At 42.4% G+C, this 16,045-nt stretch overlaps 1 protein-coding gene across 1 annotated transcript in view; it reads left to right on the top strand.

Annotated features, from left to right (window-relative positions):
• Positions 1 to 15,512, top strand: part of FBXL4 (F-box and leucine rich repeat protein 4) — a 62,033-nt gene extending 46,521 nt beyond the window's left edge. The window contains exons 6-8 of the mRNA XM_075597509.1: positions 5,471 to 5,542; positions 6,880 to 7,192; positions 14,952 to 15,512. Coding sequence (XP_075453624.1) covers positions 5,471 to 5,542; positions 6,880 to 7,192; positions 14,952 to 15,115 — 549 coding nt within the window. The 3' untranslated portion in view covers positions 15,116 to 15,512. The remainder of the gene's footprint in view (positions 1 to 5,470; positions 5,543 to 6,879; positions 7,193 to 14,951) is intronic.
• Positions 15,513 to 16,045: the final 533 nt, after the last annotated feature.

The raw sequence follows: 16,045 nt of genomic DNA, 5'->3' as shown, positions 1-16,045 counted from the left end.
TTTGTTGTAGGTGGAAACGCCTTTCAGGGGACCGACATTACAGTTGTAAATAGATGAAATTATACTGTACTGAGTTGACAAATCTCACATTTCTTCAAGTGTACGGTTGCAGAAATAAATGGGTCCTGCTCAAGCAGGGAATGCAGAAAGTTCCCCCTCGACGAAAAACAGACGACAACAAAAAAACAAGTTTTACAATAACATTGGTTCCCACTGATGGAGAGATCTGGTGGCTATTAGAACTAATATCTAATTCCTGTTGTTTTTTATGATTGCCCATGTTTAAAGTCACAAACATTAGTGTCAAGAGTTACAATTTTAAAAGAAAATTTAGAAATGTGTCCTGCACAATTTGTGTTTGTATGTAATTTTGAGTAACCTTGCAACAATCAGCATTTTTTTTTGGTCTCCTGCTTTTCTGTATTGGCACCAATCGTGTTTCAGTGTTGAAAGAAAAAATATATATACAGAACATTAAAGTTTAGTAGCACAATACCTGTGAACCTTTGTTTTAAAGCCCGTAGCAATCTTCACATGCTTTCCGATCCAATTATTAGACTTGCCTCAAGCAATTGTAGTACAATTGTCTCATTATATCGTTATAGTTCTGAAAAAAAAAAGTACTAAACTAAACTGACCATCATATTTCTAAAATATTTCAGTTTATGACTCATGACATTGTATTTATTTTAATAAATGTATCTAACTTTTCTTGTGCATGTCTCCAGCAATTATATTAAAGGAGCAATCCAAGCGTTTTTTTTTTTTTTTTAAGTACATGATTAAGCTGGGGGTCCTGAGAACTGTACCCCATTAATTGCAGCTCGCGGACCCCTTGCTTCCAGAGATACTTACCTCTCAAGGGCGTGCCGGTATCTCTTTTCAGTTTTCTTCAGTTTAAAGTCCCCAGTCATTTGAGCCAATAGGAAGCCGCACGGGGTGACGAGTTGGCTTCCTATTAACCTACAGGGCCCGGGAACTTTGAAAATCAGTCATAATGTGAACCCTGCCGCGGCTACCAGCACCCACTACGGAGGTAAGTATCTCCTAAAGCAGGGGGGCCCAGAAGCTGAAATTAATGGGGGTTATCTGCCTGCTTCAAACCTTTTATAAAAAATTAAAAAATTAAAAGACAAACGACTTGGATTGCCTATTTAAAGCAACAATACATGTTTAATTTTTTACATTATACATGTTGTTTTTTGTTTTTTTTGTAATTTTTTTGATTACAAGATTGAAATTGGGTGTCCGGAGCTGAACTGTGTTAATTTAAGCTCCGATGACCCCCTGCTTCCCGAGATTCCGGCGTAGCGGTGTCTGTATCTCTGTGGAGTTTAAAGTTCCACGGGCAAATAGGAGGCCGCACCGGATGATGTAATGGCTTCCTATTGACCTGCGTGACGCGGGATATTTAAACGCCCCCATTTCATTAGGCACAAAGTTCCCTGGCTGCATAGATACCGGCACCACCCATATGGAGGGAAGTATCACTGGAAGCAGGAGCTGAAATTTAAACCGCTCCGGAGACCCACCGCTTCAATCCTGTAATTAAAAAACCTTCTTCACTGTTAACTGTCTTTGTTGTATCGTATGGTGGTGGTGGGGTGGTGTACCCCAGGGTTTCTCCACCATAACTGTATTATGTGTCTGGTTTATAGGTTACTACCAGCTTCAGAGTTCAAAATCGGTGAACTCTGAAACTGGCCCAAGCTCAAAAGAAACCAACCAGCGCAAGGATTGTCATTGAGTGTCCCCCTTCCTAGTGCATTGATGGAGAGGAGAGACATTGTTGCCCTATTTAGAGACCAATTAGATAATTTTGAAGACTATCTGTTAAAACCAGTAGGAGGGTATTCCTGTTTTGTATTTGGGAGCCACAAGCCTGGCTTTTGTGGGTTACTCTATGTATGAGAGGGTATTTGTCCAACTCTGAAAAAAGTAAGTTGTGGTCTTTAGCTGCCATGCTGATGCAATAGGATTGACCTTAGGAAATCCATTTTGTTGTTAATAATTACTACCTGTCCTCTGCATTTTATGTATAAAAGAGGTGGTGCACTCCATTGTCAGACGTATAAAGTGAGGGTGGGCCAGATTAAGAGGCTAGACGGTTAATATATTTTGTAAACACATCATTGAAAATATTGGGGTCACTGGTGCAATCCCGAGGCAAAACAATTTCACCAAATGTATCAAAGAAAAAGCCTGGTTGATTTCCAAAGGATTTTGTTTTGCCCCAGGATTTGCATAACTTGACGTTATACATAAATCCCATCACATTTCTGTTTATTTAACAGGCCACAAGGATAAAGGCCTGAAATACACCATTCCAATGAATGAGCTATTGATAGAGGGGATAGCCCTGGTTAGCCGAGGGTACATTCGTTTTTAAAAACTCCCCAATTTTTTTTTTTTTTTTTACATTTTATTCAGATGTTACCATTTTACAACAACCTTCAGTTATGTTTCTGTTCCCTCATATAAACCAACACCAGATTAAAATACAACTTAATCTGAAAAAATAGGTTATGAAAATTCCCTTTCCCACACAGGTGGCAATTTATTTTGTCATTCAAGGTTTAATGTAAGATGACCAATTACCATGATGTTTTGAGACCTAAATTACACATTAAAGAGCCACATGTCTGGCCTCTGTGGGTTACTCTGCGAGAGACAGCATTTGTCCAACTCTAAAAAATGTAAGTTGTGGTCTTTAGCTGTCCTGCTGAAATAGCCTTTACATACCGTAAGCATAAGACAGAAGCCCATTCTTGTGAAAGGGCCATTCCTACATTGAAATGGTCAAAGCAAGTCAAATAAATGTCTGCTCTGTTCAGTAATGACATTAATGGGGCAAGAAAGCTGAAAATGTAATTGATTTTGCACCTTTTCTTTGTCCGATGTTATATTCCTAGTTGGGTAAATACAAGTACCAAGCTATGAAGTGTTCCTGGTGGCAAAACCTATTGTATTTGCTCAGCTATTTGATTGTAAAGTGAACGGTTTCCAACAGCACTTTAACTCGTGATGTCTCCTGTTCTACAGTTTTTAAAGCCAGGTGTATATTATTGTTGCAATGTTAATACTTATAATGGGAAAGGCTTCATTTGCATGCAATGTTAAAAAATATATAAATTAAATAACATGTAGCAGCTAAACAATTTTGAACAATTAGCTCAGACACATTGAAGCCACAAGTTTGGGCATTAGAGCCGGATCTTATTTACTAAATATCCCAGACTTTAAAGACCTGATCATAATATTCAGTCACAATCCTTGGAGATCACAAGTTAGGCTGAGCTTATAGCGCGATTGTGTAATGCCTATATGGCCACCTCTAGTGCACGCACGATGGAGTGTGATGGCCCGACCGCGTTTCGAAGAGATATAAAATAATTGTCTTTTCAAGCGCGTCCGCTTCATGTGAGCAGCTCAGCCAATGACGGCAAACAAGCTTCGTGACGTGTCCGCCACGCCTCCCCATCACCAACCCAATCGCCTGCAGCACAGTTTACACATCACTGGGGCTGCAGGCTTGCGTGAGTCTGGGCGGTCCGTCGCGCGCGCAGGTAGTATAATCTTAGCCTTACTCACAGGATCGTTTTACATGGTATGAATATTGTTTTGAAATTATTTGACCCCCTAAACTGCATTGGCATATACCTGTTCATTTCAGTTTGTCACCTTGTATCAAAAACTGGCTTTTCCAAGCTCAATCATTGGACAGTGTGCATTGCTAATATTGTATCAATTGAAAATGTCATGTGAAATGAGTAGCCATTGCTTAATGCAGTGGTTTTCAACCATTTTTTTTTTTTTTTTTGTCGGGGCTCCCCTAACAACAGTTCCCAGTTGCTGAGGCACCATCACAGCAAGATCGTAACACAGGACACAGAGACAAACAGTCAAACGGGGCGGAGAGTCAATGGCAGAAAGTCACACACACAGACACACAGCCTGACCTCTCTCCTGCCCATGCTGCTGCCTCATCCTCTGCTTGGCCACACCCCACAGGCTCTTGACACCTCCTCCTGATTGGCTGTTGCTCGGTACTGCAGCCAATCAGGATGGAGGAGACTGCCCTGCTCTGGAAGATCGGGGAAATCCCACAGCACCCTTTTGATCGTCTCACGGAAACTCAGGGTTGGGAAACACTGGCTTAATTTTGAAACATTTTGAAAGGGCATCAATTTCTGCTGCCTGTAGCATTAGAGTAGCAATCTCGCCAAAAATCGTAATGTGTATATAACACACACCCACAATTTGCTGTGGGGAGTCCTAGGAAGCTGTGCCATGGTATTTTCAGAGGTGAGGACTCCTCTGGTTCTTGAGATAATTACAGTTTAAGGTGCATGTACACTTCCTGGTTATTTAAACAATGTCATCCAATGTCTTACCATTGGCCCATGGTTTGGCAACCATTTTGGCTTCTGAAAGATGGAGAACACTGGCAGCTAAAACTGTAAGTATATTGTGAACCAGGAGCTAAATATAGAGCAATTCCGTGCATAAAACAGCAGACTGGAGTGCTGCTTTAGCGCCTTATTTTATATTTTCCAAAGCGTCCATTCGGACCATTTTCAGCCCCCAAAAAAGCCATTTAGGACAATATAAAATACCCCCAATATGCTGTTTCGATGCCTTTTATAGGAAAAACACAGCAAATAATGGGATTCAGAGGTCTGAATTTGAGTAGTCCACACTTGGCACTGAGTTACCCGGTTACATTGTGATTGGAAGCGAAGCTCTGTACACAGATGTCATTTGTAAAATAAAACCAAAACACACAATTTTCCCCCCACATCTGAATGTGATTCTTAATACATTACATCACATTAGAAATTCCAGCTTTTATGATCATTTATTTTACTTTAATAAATTGTGTTAATTTATTTTGAGCTTTTTTTTCTTTTTACCTACCGGGTTAATAGGAACAACGGGCTGCACTGTATACATTATTTTCTGTCTGCATCATGCTGGTGATAGACACTCAGTAGTATCCTTGTCAGCTTATAGAATCTTTTGACACAAAGGTCACTAGCTCCGTGCTAATTCTCTTCAGCTTTATTGGCATTTCTATCAGTCTTTAGATGAAGATGTCAAAGATTCCTGCGGAGGTTCTTATGGGATGGTATCGGGTCCCTTTGCTTTTGACCTGGCCTTCCTATTTCTTTGAACTTAACCATTCTTTCGAACAGCCATCCTTTGGGGAAAGGCCTGCCAAACTAAGGGAAGGAGATCCCCCAGGGAATGAGAAATCACATCCACAGTGACATACATTTAGGTCTGTAATGATTTTTTAGACTATAAACCAATCAATGACTAGGATACCTGGGGACTCATTAAATAGCATTTGTACTGGTTGTAACTGAAGACTAAAGCTGTATTTTAAGCAGTGCAAGTGATTGTCTAATTAACCCCTTCTTTTTCTTTCCTTCCCCATATCTACCTTTTTATGTGTTTCCAATGGCAGCAAACTACACTACTTAGCATTCTTAACTTCTGCCCAGAACTACAAAACCTCAACCTTGGCAGCTGCGTCTTGGTGAGTATCCAAAACATTTTTTTTCCCCAAATAGTTTGCCTTTCATTATCACACTTTGAATTCTATAGGCAAATGTAGACTATTACAATATTGCATAAAGTGTGCCGAAATAGAGGAAAGTCCAAGATATATAGTATTTTGGTGATGGTCGTATCACTCAACAAGTCATCTTAGTAATGTTAGTAGTAGTGGTTCTTTATTAAAAATAACCAGATTGGTACTAAAAAAATCTCTTAATAGTACAGTGGCTTTTAAAAAACATAAATAGAACTGTACACATGGGTAAGCGAGTACCAGTAGTGGGACTTGGTCTTTAAAATTATGTTGGTACAGATATTGGTGCAAGTGGTGGGTAGCAGCTTTATGTGATGGTCGTTCCACCATCTAAAATCAATGTGTCTCCGGTAAAGAATTAAGCGCAGAACACTTCCACATGGTACAGTATGCTTCTATTAAGATATGTTCAAATGAAGAAATCTATGATTGTACTCACAAGATTTAGCTCCTTTAAATCGTTTGTCAAGTACTTTAGCAATGCAGTCCGATTTCTCCTCTCGGTCTCCAAATCTTTAAGCCTTCCTGGATGACTTTCGTAGAGCACCTCCTGGTGTTTCCGTCAGTCGTGCTCCCACGTGGGCGTCCTAGGTCGCGGCTCGGTGACGGAAGAGGAGGCGTCACTTACAAACTGGATGCTTGACTGGTGTTTCTATGGCAATCCCACCTATGACAACCACTATTCTTTCAGTAATCAACTTGCATTGGCATAAAAATGTTAAGTGTGAGAAATTTTATTTAACCATTTGAGTGCTGAGTGACGTAGCCTCCCCGTCATGTGGTCTGGCACTCCAGAGGCCCTATGACATAGTGGCTACGTCAAGGTTATTCCGCTTATTTTTCTAGCGGAGATTGCATTATACACTTGTTTTATAAAATGTTTTACCAGGAAGTAGTACATTGAAAGTAGCCTCTCGGTTTCAAGTATGTCCTGGGCAAAGTTATAAACTCATGTGGAGCTCTTAATGCAATCTGGCCAGAGCAGGAACAGAAGACGAGGACTTTTCTCTTCGCGTCAGTGACTCCAATGTCGTGATCATTTTGAGGAGCTGTCACGGTGTGCCTGAAGCGCTTTGGCACTCTTGTGGCCCCTCCAGTGTTCAAGAGCTTAAGGTTTAAATCATAAAGGTTTTGTGAAATCCATTGTATACAGAAATTATTGGATACGTCTCTCAATCTTTTTTTTTTTTTTTCTTTGAAGACAAATATGAGGTATGGTGGATGTACAATAACTTGAAGAAGAGCAATCAGTTTACATAATATTCTCTTTTCTTAACCTACAGATCGAAGACTATGACCTGGTAGCTAGTGTCATTGGAGCCAAGTGCAAAAAACTGTGTTCCCTAGACTTGTGGAGATGTAAAAACATTACTGAAAAAGGAATAGCAGAATTGGCTTCTGGCTGTCCGCTTCTTGAAGAGCTTGACCTTGGATGGTGCCCTACACTACAGAGCAGTACTGGATGTTTTACAAATATTGCCCGTAAGCTTTCAAGCCTACGAAAGCTTTTTCTCACAGCTAACAGGTCTGTGTGTGACTCAGACATTGAAGAATTGGCTGCCAACTGTACACATCTTCAACATCTAGATATATTGGGTAAGGAAGAGAATGACGACACCAAGGGCCAGATCCACAGAGCTCCGTTAAGTCAGATCTTAAAATGCCACGTTCCTATAGGTTAATGCATATCCACAAAACTAATTATATGCAAAGACAATGGGTGTTTATCTCCTTAGCATAGGCCTGACGTTACGTTATTATAGTGCACCGTTGTGTTAGATTCAACTAACGTGTTAAGTATGTCTTGGTGGTACTCCCACCCAGATCTGGAAATGGAAGCTAGAGAGCAAAATGACGCAGGAAATAAGAGTATTGGTTAAATGCTATTCGACTGTAGTTGCACTTGCCCAGACCCTGTAACGCCAAGTCTAGGTGTGACCTAACGTTACGCAAGTCCCTGCATTAATTGTACCCAACCTTTTGTGGATACGCGCTTTTAGGGGGGAAAACCTCTTTTGCATATAATTATCACTAACGGCCATTATTGTTAAAGAAGCAAAACATGAAATCTTGTATGGTGGTATTTTTTTGTTTTGTTTTGTTTGTTTTTTAAATCCAGTCTGTAGTATTAGATGATACTTACTGTAATTTTTTTTATTATTCAACTCGCAATGCCATTTTTAATGAGTTTCAAAGCATCATTTGATTTCTATAGCAGGCTTTAACCCACCTCCCCAGCAGGGCTAGATCTTTGCAACACTTTCCTGTTTGTGAAAATTTGTTGCCAATGTTTCCAGCTGTTTGAGCTGTAAACTGTAACATTAGATAATGTTACCTTAGTAATACAAGGATACATTGTAGCTGCTGAGTTACACTGACTGAAGCGACCATTATGTTAGTCACACAGTCAGGATTTTTACAGATTTATAACAGGAGCACCAATTGATTTGCCAGTTTTAGGTAAGCATGTAGAATTATAGTGTGTCACATGCTTTACATATACAAATATGAAAAAAAGGGGTGGGAAATGTAGTATTGCTGCTTTAACACAATGCTGTTTCAGGGAGAAAACCTGACGTAACGTTGCATTTTTGGCTTTGAAGAAACACGTTGAGGCATAACGTGATGCTGACTTAGGTTGGTGTCATGTTAAGTCACAACAGAGTTATGTGGATCTGAGCCCATGTGTTCAAAAATATTTGACTGCAAAAAGGTAGTTCATGTGCTTGTCCTAATTTTAGTTTTTTTTACAGTAGATATTTCAATTAATCATTGCAGTTTAAGGCTCACTACTTATGTAATCTCATTTTTTTTTTTCTAACCGTCCTTAGATTTCTTTGTCAATTCTTCTAAAAGATGCCTATTATATGGGAGAACAAATTGTGAAATATTATCTCATTGCTGCTTTATCATTCTGTTTTTTTTACATATTTTTATTTATTTTTAATAAATACAATCAAGATCAAGCAGGAACATAGCAATACAACCCAGCAATGTAAAGTTTAGGGAAGTATGCAGTAGATTCCATACTGTACTGAAAGAATCATACATAAAACTAAAGTCCACAATCATTCATATCTACATCATGTGGATTGCTGCAAGACCATTTACCTAAAAGATGTATGCATATTGCATGGGTGGGTAACTCCAGTCCTCAAGGGCCACCAACAGGTCAGGTTTTAAGGATATCGCTGCTTTCAACACAGGGGGCTCAGTCATTCTGACTGTGAGCCACCTTTGCTGAAGGAGGGATATCCCCAATACCTGACCTGTTGGTGGCCCGTGAGGACTGGAGTTGGCCACCCCTGGCTTATTGCAAAATTCCAGGAATTTGCGTTGAGTCATCTAGGCTTTTGGTTGTAAATTAAAAATGCAAATATTTTTTTTTTAAATGATGAGTGAGTGTTAAAAGAGCCAGATAATGCGTCAATACTTTCACTTCATCTTAGCCTATTTATAGAGAGATGTGTGAACTTACCAAATTTGGATTTCAGTTATTTTTTTCAAACTTTCAAATAACTGTAGCGGAGTCCCCCTACCATGCCTCCGGCGCAGGGAATGGCTCAGCGCGATCGGGGCCAAGTGGCGGTGGCCATCTTGGGTCCGGCACACATGCGCAGTTGCGGCCGGAGCGACGGACATCTTGGAATTGCTGAAAGCACTGCCAGAGACTAAAAGTCCCAGAAGGCTTTGCGGAAAAAGGCACAAACAGCCGTTTTTTGAACTTCGGACTGCTCCACGGGACCAGTGAGGCGACAGTCATGAGGGAGTTGGAAACAAGAGAAGGTAGTGTCCAGGGAGCAGTAGCTTCCTGCACTACGCCAGATCTTGCCCCTTAGGCCCCAGATAGCTCCTGTCACTCTAGTTGAGTATTGCAGGGACTGCCATACTACAGGGATCACCCCTTATGTTATAGACTGTAGGGTTGAGAGACTTTGTGTGAGACACTCCAGCTGGAGCTCGCAACTCGGGGAGGCCGGGATCCTTAGGTGAGAGGGGATTGCTGTCGGAGACCCCGCTGTGTGGGACCTGTCTCAGCAAGTCTGCAAGCTGCCCCTGGTGTACTGGAGTACCCAGGCAGATATCACATGTGTATCAACGGTACAGAGGTGGGGGGAGGGGGGAGCACTAAACACACATTGCTGACGCTATGGCACAGAGGTTAGTGGCCCTCTTAACTCGGATCTATGGCCTAGAGGAGGACAAGAGCGAACTCTGGTCTAATTTTATAGTTTAGACAGAAAGAAGGGGAAGAGCTGTTCGAGTTTTTTCAATGGATACAGTTAGTTTTATGGACCCTACGTTCCTACAATATAATTCCAGCCTCTGACGTGGAAAGCAGGTCGGAGACAAATTAATGGAGCGGCAAGATGTGTTCTCCACCAGTGAGATGGATATGAGATGTAGCAAGAACGCGCAACACACCATACGGATGAATGATGCCACACCTTTCCACAAAAGGTCAAGACGTATCACTCCCAAGAGATGTGGACGATGTTAGGCGCATTCTGAAGGAGATGGAGAACGCCAGTATCATGACAGTGTCCCGCAGTCCCTACGCCTCACCCATCGTGGTGGTGAGGATGAAGAATGGCTCGTACGCCTATGTGTGGATTATCACACCCTGAACCGTCGCACGGTTACGGATCACACCCTCTGCCCCGGATCAATGAGATCCTCAGTGACCTGTTGGGCAGCCAATGGTTCAGCGTGCTGGATCTGCGGTCGGAGTATTACAAGGTCCCCATGAGCTCCGAAGACCAGAAGAAGACAGCATTTGTCTGCCCCCTTGGGTTTTACCAGTTCACCCGGATGCCCCAAGGCATCTGTGGGGCACCTGCCACCTTCCAGAGACTGCTGGAGAAGACCATCGGGGATTTGAATCCCAGAGAGTGTCTGGTCTATTTAGACAATATCATTGTCTTTGGACGGACACTAGAAGGGCACATAGAACGCCTTCTAAAGGTCTTGGACAGACTACGGACGGAAGGTTTGAAGTTGTCCCTTGACAAATGCAAGTACTGCAGAACCTCCGTCACCTACGTGGGCCACATTGTCTCCGCCGATGGAGTGTCCACAAATCCCGCCAAGGTGGAAGCCGTGGTAAACTGTCCGAGGCCTGAAAACGTGATGCCGCTTTGTTCCTTCCTTGGATTCTGCTGATATTATCGGCGATTCGTGGAAGGGTATTCCAGCATAGCTAAAGTTTTGAATAACTTATTGAAATTATGCCCTGGAAAACCTTGTCAGAAAGCCAGGAATCCCAGAACCCCATTTGGCGAAACATGGACCTCTGCTTGTAAAGGGGCCTTCGCGACCCTGAAGTAACGGATCACTGAAGCCCCTGTGTTGGCGTACGCCGATCCGGAACAACCCTACGTGTTGCCTGTAGATGCTAGATTTGATAGACTGGGGGCAGTATTGCATCAAAAATATCCAGAGGGACTCCGACTGGTTGCTTACGTGAGTCACAGCCTGACTAAGCGAAAGGAATTACCCGGTTCATAAGCTGGAGTTCTTAGCCCTCAAGTGGGCTGTAGTGGACAAACTGCACGATTACCTGTACGGGGTATCCTTCAAGGTAAGGACGGATAACAATCTGATTACCTACATCATGACGTCCTCCAAATTGGATGCCACCGGCCACAAATTGTTGGCCGCGCTGTCCAATTATAACTTCACTCTGAAGTACAAGCCGGGACCCCTGAACGTAGGAGCTGACACTCTACAGAAGACCCGGACTGAACCCAGTCTCTGACGGAGAGTAGGAAGAGATTCCCGGGCCCAGGATTCGGTCTATGTGTCTCACAGCAGCTGTGCTGGACTAAGACATAGCGTTCTCTGAGCTTCGAGTGGCAGATTCGCTTGGCTGACAAATCCGGAGCACTCCCTGCCGCATACTGTCGTCCTGAGGGCATGTCCGTAACTCCAGACACTGTAATAAGATGGCAAGAACTCGTCCATGAACAGATGCGAGATCCAGTGGCTAGAACTGTACATTGGGCTATTCACAAACGGAATCCCTTATTGATAAAACATGCTCCAGCGCACACAGTCTCCATTCTTATGCGAGAATGTGATAAGTTCCAGATCGGTAATGGTCTACTCTACTGGGTGGTTCCGTACCACAACCATCCCGATAGAAGACAGCTGTTTCTACCCAGGAACATACAGTATATGGATCTACAGTCCCTGCACGATGACGTGGACATCTGGGAATAGACAAGACCTTCGGTCTAATAAGAGACCGGTTCTTCTGGCCCAAGATGAGGTAATCGGTAGAACATCATTGCTGCAAATGCTTGCGGTGTATCCAACGGAAACCCCTGCCTACCAGAGCAGCTCCAATGGCCCATCTGAAGAGTTCGGGACCCATGGATCTCGTTTGCATGGATTTCCAGTGCATCGAGCCAGATTCGAGGGGTATCGGGAATTTGCTAGTGATCACCTCTACGCCCAAGCCTTTCCTTCCAAAGATCAGAAGGCGCTCACAGTGGCTAAGGTCCTATAGGAGAGGTACTTTGTACACTACGGGCTACCGAAACGCATACACTTGGATCACGGGCGGGACTTCGAAAGCAAGGTCATCCGAGAGTTGCTGAAACTGCTAAATATCGAAAAATACAGAATGACTCTGTATCATCCTGAGGGAGATGCTCTTACGGAATGGTTCAACCGGACCCTACTAGATATGTTGGGCACTCTGAAGGACTCCGAGAAGGCAGGATGGAGCAAGCACATGGAGCATTTGATGCGTGCTTATAATTGGACCTTTCTTCCTGATCGGCCAGGTTGCGGTAGATATTTGCTTGAGTATGGCCACCGATGGAGTCTCCAATAACATGCACTAGCAGTATGTACAGCATCTGAAGGACAACCTCCATAGAGCGTATCGCACCAACTCCCCCACCTCCTCACAATGAAAGGTTTTTAATGTTTCTAGTAGATTGCAGCCCCTTTTTGCTTCACTGTTGCTGTGCTCCGCTTCCGGATTCAACGGACTGCCTTCATCTTGCTATTTCCAGCATGATGCACGCTCTACATGGGGACTAAGTTGCTGTGTCTGTGAGTACTCTGTTGGTTGCTATTATTGCCTTATGGTTGATATTTGTCCTATGAATCTAGCTGACAGTCCGGTCATGGTATATATGTATGGACAGTCAGCTGCTCATGGAGACTTATATATGATTCCACACATGATTTCATGTTTTAAGTAGGCACCACATATTGAGTCTCACACAGCTTTCATGATTTAGACACCCCTAACTTCAATCAAGTTTATTTATACATCATGCTCTGTTTTTTCTGAGCCCTGAACACTGGGACTAGTGCCCTCACGAACTCAGTCTGGAGACAAGGTTCTTCTGTGGAACCTGGGAATACCGGGAACGCATAAGCTCGCTGACCGTTGTAGAGACGCTCCCTTCGAGGTGGAATCTCAGATGCCTGGCCTCCCTGTTTACCGCATCAGGGATTCCGAAAACAGATTAAAGCTCTGACTTAGCAATCGCCTGTTACCCATTCCTCAAGTGGGGGAACATGAAGCTAAACCTTCAACGGCAAGTCAAGAAGAAGATTGAAACGGTATATCGGATTCATCCTCTGAGGAAAGTCAGGATCCCTTAGAAGGGACGTCTACAAATACCCACAAAGGATCAGGCAGTGGTTCTGGCAAACCGGAACCATTCGCAGCTGAAGCAGCCAGTCGGACTCTGGACGCAAGAGTCCCTTCTTAACCCCAAAGGGTGCTAATGAAATTCACTCTGAGGGGGCCTGGGCCTCAAGCCGATGGTAGCCTCTCCGACCACGAAGAATTCAAAGAAGTAGAAGAAGTATGTCAGAGCCAAAGACAGAGATGCCCTCCAGAGATGCAGTTGCGGCCGGAGCGGCGGACATCTTGGAATTGCAGAAAACACTGCCAGAGACTACAAGTCCCAGAAGGCATTGTGGAAAAAGGCGCAAGTGTCTGTTTTTGAACTCAGAACTGCTCTGCGGGACCAGTGAGGCGACAGTTAGTCGTGAGGGAGTTGGAAACGAGAAGGTAGTGTCCAGAGAGCAGTAGTTTCCTGGACTAGGCCAGATAGCCCCTGTCACTCTAGTATCTAGTTGACTGCCATACTACAGGGATCACCCGTTATGTTATAAACACTAGGGTTAAGAGACTTTGTGTGAGACACTCCAGTTGGAGCTGCAATCGCAGGGAGGCCGGGATCCTTAGGCGAAGGTGATTGCTGTCAGAGACTCCGCTGCGTGGGACCTGTCTCAGCAAGTCTGTAAGCTTCCCCTGGTGTACTGAAGTACCCAGGCAGGTATCACACGTACACCAACGGTTCGCCAGGGAGGGGCAGAGGGGTAGCGCTACCACATTTGGGTGGGATTGTTCTGTGGACATCAGGGTTTCAGGTGCCATGGGCACCCTCCGTACTTTTGGGGAACCATCATTGTGTGATTACTTTATTATTGTTATGAAGTGTGTGTGTGTAATTGTATTATTACTGTTAGTAAAGTGTGTTATATACATCGTTGTATTATTATTGTCGTTTTGTTTCCTATGAGGAGTTTATTCCCGCATACGCTGGGATCCTCATAGGTGGAGGCACTGCACTGAGAGAGAGCTCACCCCAGTCTCCCAGAAACGGAGGCTCAGGCCTCCTGTGAGCATACAAGTATCAGCACCACGTGTAATCGTCCGCTGTTCCCCATAAACATAGGGAAAGGGGGTTACGTAACTTTGAAGATTCCTTTGCAAAATTTGACAATTGGCTAACTTGAAGTTCAGAGAATCTAATTTTTAGTAACATCCACACCCTGAAAGAGGGCACTTTCTCTTGATCTCCCTTCCCTCCTCCCTAACAAAAGCTCTCTTTCAGGGTCTGGTTTAAAAACGCTTGATGAATTTGTGGCAAAACTGTCTGATTTCACTCAATTTTTCACATTTATTTTAAGAAAAAGTTGTTGGTATATTATTTTGGCAAGCGTATATTGTGGTGGGGTTTCACCCCACAGCTAATTTTTTTATTTAAAAATAAATCTGGAATCTTTGAGGGGAAATAGGTCAGCGGCCCTTACTGTAATTCTGATCTGATTCACAGAATCAAAAAATTGTACTGTATATCTTTAAAATAAAAATCACAGAAATAGACAATGGCAATACAAATTGTTGAAAGCATCCTATACAGACAGACTTTATCTCTTCAAATATTTTATGTACGAATGTGTGTGTATAAGCATACATATACACATACACATTACATGCACACACATGCACACACATACACACACGAAAAATATCTGAAAATAATGTATTATTATATAAATAATGTACTTATACTGTTATGTATATCTTTTTCCCTAGGTACTAGAATGGTAAGCGCTGCAGCCTTACGAAAGTTGCTGGAATGTTGTAAAGAGCTTTCATTGTTGGACGTTTCCTTCTGTTCACAAATTGACAGTCGAGTTGTTCAGGAACTTAACTCCAGATTTCCAAATGTATCCATCAAAAAGAGTTTTACACAGTGAATCATAATTCTCAAAAATGCCGCTCTAACCTGGTGATGAAGAAAATTGGAACCTATAGCCTTTTTTTCTTATAGCTAAACTTAATTACTGTTGCCAAGCTTGATCATGTACTCACTGAGGCCCATATTCACCAATGGGTGCTCCGCTTTAGCACACCCTTACTCCCATTCAAATGAAAGAGTTCAGATGTAGCACCCTTTAGTGCATATGATGTGCCCAGATATGTATTATAATTGTTCTTCTGGATTTTTTTTTTTTATGTATTCAATATGTATAGAAGACTGTTTTCCATTTGAGGAGATAATTCCTTACCTCAAGCTTGATTTTTAGAACAAATATTTATTTTGTTTTGATGCTCCAAAAAAAAGCCTTTATAATAAAACAGATTTTTTTTTTTTAGCTTTATGTGGCAGACACTAAAAAAACAATATCCTGTTATTCACTAGTTGTTTCTTTTTTTCCCCACTTCTTTATTGTGATTGTTATTAGTCAATGTAAACTCATCACAAAATAATATCTGTTTTTTTTTTTTTTACATTAAATATATCAACGGTCTCACTGCTCCAAAAGTAAGAAAACGTATATTCAGTAATTGTCTAATGGACATCCACAAATAAGATACTTTCCGCCTTTTCATCACATCCCAGATGTGAAGATTCAGAACAGTTAATGCAAATTTACATTTGAATCATTTTTTGCTTTTATAAATATTTCACAAGCTTACAGAACCTTTAGATCCTGTATCTCAAAATATCCTTTAGAGCTTCTGTCTTCGTTAATCTTGGGTGCCTTGTACTAGAAGCCTTCATTGGGTAAAGATCAGTCCAAGCAACCAGGAAATATAAAGCCTCTTTGTATACATACTGTAGTGGGAGGCTTGCAGAATAATATATGCTAATAGTTTGTAATAAATCTGTAGTTTTCATTTAA

This window comes from Ascaphus truei, chromosome 4 (genome assembly GCF_040206685.1).
Source record: "Ascaphus truei isolate aAscTru1 chromosome 4, aAscTru1.hap1, whole genome shotgun sequence".
NCBI lineage: Eukaryota > Metazoa > Chordata > Amphibia > Anura > Ascaphidae > Ascaphus > Ascaphus truei.
Note: the sequence above shows the minus strand (reverse complement) of the source record. Positions and strands in the feature narration are given on the sequence as shown.